Genomic DNA, 7548 nt, shown 5'->3' on the forward strand with positions numbered 1-7548 from the left:
TATATATATATATATATACATATATATCAGGGCTCAAAACTTCCACTCACCCCCTTGCAATTGACGAGTGAAAATTGCGAGGGGGCGAGTGGATATATATAAAAAAACTATGACAATGTTCTCATCCCAGAGTTATTGACAGTCTTTAATGAAGCAAGTAAAACGGGAAGGCTGCCAGTCAATGGGGGAGGCCATCATCGTGGTTATACCAGCCTGAGAAAGATGCTAGGATATTTGGAATATTATAGACCAATATTGTTGCTGACAGCAGATATTAAGGCCATAGTTAAGGTATTGGCAAAAAATTATCTAAGATTATTGGTAGATTAACACACCCAGACCAGGCAGGTTTTATCCCGACTCGCTCAGCATCCAATAATATCAGTTTCTTATTTACAGTTACCCACTATAAATGAGGGAAATAGAGCTATTGTCGCTAGATGCGGCCAAAGCATTTGAATGTGACTATTTATGGAGAACTCTTTAAAGATTTGGTATCAACCCACAGTATATAGCTTGCTATATTCCAAAGTCAGAGCAAGGTTAAGTGTGAATGGAGAATTATCTAAGCCATTCTCCCTTTACAGAGGCACCAGGCAGGGTTGCCCTTTATCACCCCTGTTATTTGCTATACCACTGGAACCATTAGCAGCAAAAATAAAAAACTCAGATGCATTAATAGGTTTTAAAGGAGAGACGGGAGAGGAGAAAATTGCCTTATATGCAGATGCATTAATATTTTTGGGAGATACACGGCAATCATTGAAAGCCCTGATGAATCTAGTAGATTGTTTGGGAAAGTTCTCACGCTTTCAAATTAATTGGGAGAAATCTATGCTATTAACAACTGACCCTTTTCAGTACCCTTTACCGCAATGTGCAGAGAAAATCCAAATAGTATCTACAATTAAATATCTAGGAGTCAAAGTATCATGTAATATAGCAGAGTAAGTCCCTTTGAATATTCAGCCATTATTGGGAAAATTCCAGGTAAAGATCAAAAGTTGGTGTAAATTGCCACTATCGGTAACCGGTAGAGCAAACCTGATCAAAATGATCTGGCTACCACAGTTGTTATACTTTTTTCAAAACTCACTGGTATGGATTCCAGCTAAAGTGTTTAGGAAGATAGACACTTTGATCCGAGAATTAGTATGGCATAGGAAAACCCCTAGGATAAAACTAGCAAATCTACAAAATAATAAACACGAAGGAGGCTTAGCCATGCCCCAATTTAAAAAATATTTTCTGTCATCCCAGATACAACAGATGGCGGGTTGGGGGATGTATGATGGAGCTAATCCAATTCATGGGCTGATAAATATTGATAAAACAAAATATCCACCAATTTTTAAACTGGAGGCGGGAGTATTTAACCCTTTCGCTGCCAAGCCCTCTGGAACATTTTTCAAATCAGCTGTCCAAGCCATTTTTGCAATTTTTTTCTATTGATTTGATTTTCAACTGCTGCGTTGCTAGCGTTTGTAAAAGACCCCCCAAACCATATATTTTCTGAAAGCGCAGGCCCAGTAGAATAAAAAAAATTGCGGCCTGCCGCCGCTCGCTCCCCCGACCCTCCCGCCGGTGATTTTTTTTACGGATCCCCGCTGCCACACACCCTTACAAGCGGGGATCCATGGAGTCTCTCATCCCTCCCTGGGGTGTCTATTAAGATAAATACGCAACACAGGGAGTATACAAGTTATACACCTTTATGGCACAATTCTAAGTTGCAGGAAGTACATACGCTGACTGGGTTTGGAAATTGGGAACAAAATGGGCTGAAATATATACACTAAGTTTACGAAGGTACAACAATTAAAACTCTCAGAGTTACAAACGCACTATAAGCTACAAAAATCATGTTTTTACCAGTATTTGCAATTACGTCATGCACTGCAGATGCAGAACCGCATATCGGAAATTATATGCAACACCCCCCCCTGGATGAACCTGTTAGCCCAAGCTAAGGGTGGAAAACAAGGTATTGTAGCAAAAATTTATCACAAATTGTTAAAGGGGGATAGAAGTAATGTAGTTTTTCGAGGGCAGAAGGGATAGCACCAGGATATTGGGGAGTTGAGTAAGATAGAATGGGAAAAAGCTATTAAAATAGTCCCAAGCTGTTCACTTTCGACTGCACATAGATTGACACAATTATTTATTCTACACCAGACATACCGCACACCAAAACAATTATTTCAATGGGGTTATATGCAAGATCCCTCTTGTAGAAGGTGTGGACATTTAGAAGGCACATGAATACACTTATTATGGCACTGTCCTAAATTATTTAGATATTGGAAGAATATAATTAAAGTGATAAATAAAATACTTTATATTCAATTAACCTGGAGATGGACCCGAGTATTTGTGCTCTGGGAATTCTGCCAGAGGACTTGGGCACAAGATCTCAGAAATTGTCCATCACTAGGTTGTTGTTTATGGCTAGAAAACTGATAGTAGAGAAATGGATCTCACCTAGTCCACCTATGTATAAGCACTGAATTAAAATGGTTAATACAATGTTGGAAAGGGAAAGGTTATTATTTTGGCATAGAGGAAAAGCAGGGAAATTCACGGAACTCTGGAAAAAATAGCTGTTATCTGAAGGGATAAATATGTTCAATAAAAGATACAAAAACAAGACAATCCTTTGTGTGTTGTTAGTTTAAGCAGGTTTTGTGTCTATTATTGTGGAAGTTGAAAATCAGATGGTATTTTATAAGCAACCGATTCAGAAATTGGAAATTGAAAAGTTTTCTTTTCAATGGCATGTGTGGGTAAAATGGATCAGAAGTGAAATAAAACTAACACATTTTTTGGAAAGAAAAGTAAGACTTTTTCATGTAAATTTTAGAGCCAATAAAACCGTCAGGGACCAGAGCACCTTCAGGTGGTGCTGGAACTTGGTCCTGCAGTTCCTGTGCTCATCTGCAGGTGTCTCTGGGCAGTCAGTGGCTGTCTGGGACTTGAGCACCTCCAGGTGGCGCTGTGACACTGGAACCGGGACTTGCAGCTCCAGGGCTCACCTGCAGGTGTCTGTGCAATTAATCACCATCTGGTGTTACCTGGAAGGGTATTTAATCCCTCCCTGCAGTGGGGATTTTGCCACAGTATTGTTGCCCTAACCTGTATCCTGTTGCATGAGTCCTGTGTCTTGTATCCTGTAGCCTCTTTGGACCCCGACTCCTTCCCCCCTGAGGTCTCTTGATCTGTGGCTTCCACAGTTCATAGCCTTGTTTGGTGTGGTCGAGTATTTGGTCCTCCCGTATAGATACCTGCACACAGTGTGGGGCACCTGTGCACGGTATCTTGACAAAAGCTAATGATACTTAAATTGCATGCAGTTGGTGCAACGTACCTTAGTTGGTGCTGTTGTTTGATCTCCTGTACTGTTAGGTTGTAGAAATCATCAGTTAAAGAAAATCTGGTAGCTTGAAGTGATGGTGCAAAGATTCTAGGCTGCCTCTCGAGAGTGGCTCGAATAGGCTTTCCACTTAACAATGAATCCCGGTACCCTTGCAAGTCGTTCAGATTTTTTAATGCTTCACTGCTCAGTACATAGAATTCATCTTCCACATCTAATAGGTTAGAATTAGATGATACACACATATAAGATTAAATAGAAGCTTTGACATTTTTTAAATTTTCTTGCATAGTAAAAATGTGATTGCCTTTGAAGAAAGGAAAATATCTGACCTTGTCCAGGCAAAGGTAGTGTCTTCTTCTCAAATCCAACTGCCTCAAAAAATTCAAGTGATCCTTCTAAACAGTTAATTTTTTCCTACAAATAATTATAAACAAAAAATACACAAATTAACTAAAAAGCTAAAATTACGGCATAAAGGACTTTGCCCAAAATCCCAGCTTTTACCTGAAAAATTTTGTTGGAGATTCTAACAGCACAATACTTCTCCTCATTTGGATTTTCAATAATATTATTGAGATACCTGAGAAGTAAAACAGTTGAAATGGGTTAATAAAAGGGCATACAGATAAAATAAAAGATTTTTTAAAAAGATCTGCGCCAGTGATGATGCAAAAAAAGGGAAAAAGATTTACTAAGCACTAAAATTATATCTGATATAATACAAAACATACATGCAATAATATGACGAGCTGAAGAAACAATCAAATATAAAACAGTAAAACATGCAACAATGATTATAGGCTGAACTCAATCCACATAACAAGCACAGTGAGATAAAGTCCAAAAAAAAAAAATCAAACAATGCGGTGCAGATAATGAATCCAAACAATGCAATGGAACGTGTACAAACCACATGAGCCGTACTCTGAAGCAGACTTTATAGTCCTGCAGACATTTCCCCAACAATATTAAATTAAGAAAACATTTTCAGATCAATACTAGTGGCACACAAGTGGAAATCGGAGAGTTTATTTCTTGCGATACGGAGGTAGTGGTGTATGGTTTAGAATGTCCTTGTGTACTACAGTACATTGGCCACACCACTAGAAAATTGGGGATTAGGATTAAGGAACACGTATATAATATCAAATATTTTATATATATATATATATACATATATATAAACACTTTTAGGATTGACATCACAAAGATCCCAGTCTGTTGTCTTTTTGGGGAATGGAGAAAGTCTTCAGACACTGGAGGGGGTAATTGGCGACGGGAATTAGCTAAAAATGAAACTCAGTGGATCTTTAAAGCTGGCACATTAAAACCTCATGGCTTAAATGCGGAGTTTGATCTGAATTATTTTACTTCTAATGCTTAATAGGGTCTGTCTTTTGCCATATGTTTTTTTACATTCATTTGGTCATGCTTTTTTTTTTCCTTTCATTTGTTTGGCCATGTGTTTTTTTACATTCTAGGAAGAGAAGACATAGGGGGCGCCTTTCCTGGTGCAGGTCAAATTTATTTTCAATGGTCATATAAAAACATAAAGGTACTCACAAACATAAGTAAAAAACAGCCATAAAGTGAAAGCTGGCAAGCAGATGGACATCCACTGGGGGGTTCCTGTGTACGAGTTACGTTAACAGAACAGTTCTGATGAAGGGGGCGTGCCCCGGAAACACGTTAACGTCAACCAGTCCATCTCCTGGTTCCAGTCCACAGTACTGGGTGCTTTCTGTATGCATTCTATACCCTCAGGGCGCATGCAACAATTTCCCACTGCTCTCCTCCTCAGTACCGTACCCCCACCACCAACAACCTTTCTCCTTTAGAATGCTATATGTCCACTTCTCTTCTTCTTTGAACTTGAGTGAGCTTCAGAATAACTACAAAGACTCAGTGGCGGAACTATCGCCGGTGCGGGCGCACCAGGGCCTCGGCCTGGGGGGGCCCAGCACAGTCCCAGCACCGGATAGGTACCCAGCGGCCCCCCCATCTCTGCGCCAAGAGTGTCGGATCATCCGTTCATCCGACACTCCCGGCGCAGAGATGGGGGGCCCGCAGGACTACAAATCTCAGCAGTACTTTATACAGAAATGCTATTGTTATATTAAGTATTGCTGGGATGTGTAGTCCTCTATAGCCTGTGCCATTCTGCATTGCTATAAATATTAGGGATGCACCGATATATCGGCCGCCAAAAGATATCGGCCAGAAATGGCACTTTTGGCTAAATGCCGAAAGTGCCATTTTTCTGCTGATACAGCGGCGCATCCGTGCTTTTTTTCATCCCCGCTGGGCGCTGCTCTGTGTCCCAGCGGGGAGGCGAGAAAGTGACAGCCTGCTGGCGCTGCGTTTGTGTTTTTTAGGGGGGTGGGGCCCTTTGTTCCTTAGGTCCGCCACTGCAAAGACTCATACGTTTGCTAATGAAATGTAGGCTGTGGGCCACTTTAGTTTAGACCACAAAGAGTGCCAGATCCTAGCTCACAGAGTTGGGGCAGATGCTCACTCATACAGTTGGGGTGGACGCACACTCACACAGTTGGGATACATGTGTACAGTAAGTACAGGTGTCCACACTGCCTACAGCGCGTCTTCACACTAGAAGACATACGTTCACACAGTTGAGGCAGATACACGCTCAGTTGAGGCCAATGCAAGCTTACACAGTTGAGGTACATTGTGACAATTAGCTTCAAATGGTAGTGCAATAAGGGCACTTCCACTAGCAAACAACTTATTTTTAGAGCTTCCTGCCCACTTTTATTTAAAGAGTTCTCAAAAGTTTTTCCCTCACAGGGGTTACGCCAACATTTTAAACACAAAGTTCAGCTTTTTCCTTCAGCAAAATAACAAAATCTCACCAACTTCAGGTTGTCTCTAAAAAAATCCTTTCCCACACAGCCTGTTTTCAACACGCTTGCCACACAGGCTCGTCTTTTACCACACAGGTGATCTCTTGCCCAGTCCGCCAGACACACAGACTGGTTCCAGGGTGGAGCTACTCCCTTAGAAGGCTGGGAGATCTTATAGAGGCCCTAACAAGCCAGCTTGCTCCTCCAAGTCTCCAGCCCTCTCAACACTTCCCCCTAGAAGACAACCTTCAGTATAACATCTGAATCTAAGGCATAAATCTATGCCACCCGGGCTACACCCAGATGTTTTTATCAGCCTGCTGCCACAACATGTACACAGTAAGTGCAGGCACACACAGTAAGGGTACATGAATAAAGTTCGGGCAAATACATGCTAACAAACAGGGTGAACGCTGCTGGGAGCAACAGGCATATAGAAACACAACCCGGGTGTGTTTGGCTTATGGCCTGAGTGACAGGCATTCTGACCAAGCATTCGCCTGAGAGAGACAAAGGTTGAGTCTCTGTGGGTCTGTGAGAGACTGTGGGTCTGTGTGGACAAAGAGTCAGGAAGATTATGTAAAAGACTTCCTAAATAACTTTGAGCCAGTTGTTGTGCAAGAGGCATGGCATGAAGAAAGATGGGAGAGATACCTAACACCCCTCTTAGTGGAAGAACCACACAGGATTTATGTGTGTATGAAAAAAAGATGGTGATGAGTACCACAAAAGGAACTTTGGCTGTCTGCAAAGTTTAGTAAGAAACTTCATATTCTGTATGACTGGGAACACCAGCAAACTTCAATTGAAGAAAAGCTATCTCCCACAGCAATAGGGGAGCTTGCTATGCTGAGAGACAAAAGCGCCGTAGAAGGTATGGTTTCGTGGCCCTAGAAAGATGCAAGTGTGCTTTAGCATGCAGGGAGATGCCGCTTGGAAAACCCTGATGAGACATGGAAGAAGTACACTGTTTGTGGTACAGTAAGTGGGGGCATGCTTTCTCTAAGTGTCCCTTGATACAGCACAAGGTAACCAGGCCACTCAGAAGTCTGTGGTTACCTGCAAGGGTCAGTGGAAAAAGTGTCTGCTGTCACCTCTAGTATAAAGTGACCCCAGTTGAGGAACCTGCTATGTATTTGGAGAGAGACTTCCCACTGTGCAGTTCTCTGTACAGTGGGGAGACAATGTTAAATGTGTTACTGAAAATATGATATTTAACGTTGTAAAAGCCTGTGTTGATATACCTGAGTAATTTAAGCAAAATGCTGATTTACTACTGAAATCTGGTAAGGGTAACCACTAATGAAAGGAGGG

General features: G+C 41.5%; 1 protein-coding gene across 1 annotated transcript in view; it reads right to left on the bottom strand.

Annotated features, from left to right (window-relative positions):
- Positions 1 to 7548, bottom strand: part of LOC108791661 (UBX domain-containing protein 6-like) — a 71102-nt gene that overhangs the window by 41079 nt on the left and 22475 nt on the right. Inside the window, exons 4-7 of the mRNA XM_018562202.1 lie at positions 5868 to 5887; positions 3878 to 3963; positions 3703 to 3787; positions 3365 to 3584 (exon numbers count right to left, since the gene is read on the bottom strand). Of these exons, the coding sequence (XP_018417704.1) occupies positions 3365 to 3584; positions 3703 to 3787; positions 3878 to 3963; positions 5868 to 5887 (411 nt within the window). The remainder of the gene's footprint in view (positions 1 to 3364; positions 3585 to 3702; positions 3788 to 3877; positions 3964 to 5867; positions 5888 to 7548) is intronic.

This window comes from Nanorana parkeri, unplaced genomic scaffold, assembly GCF_000935625.1.
Source record: "Nanorana parkeri isolate BGI_ZX_2015 unplaced genomic scaffold, ASM93562v1 scaffold565, whole genome shotgun sequence".
In the NCBI taxonomy this organism is placed as follows: domain Eukaryota; kingdom Metazoa; phylum Chordata; class Amphibia; order Anura; family Dicroglossidae; genus Nanorana; species Nanorana parkeri.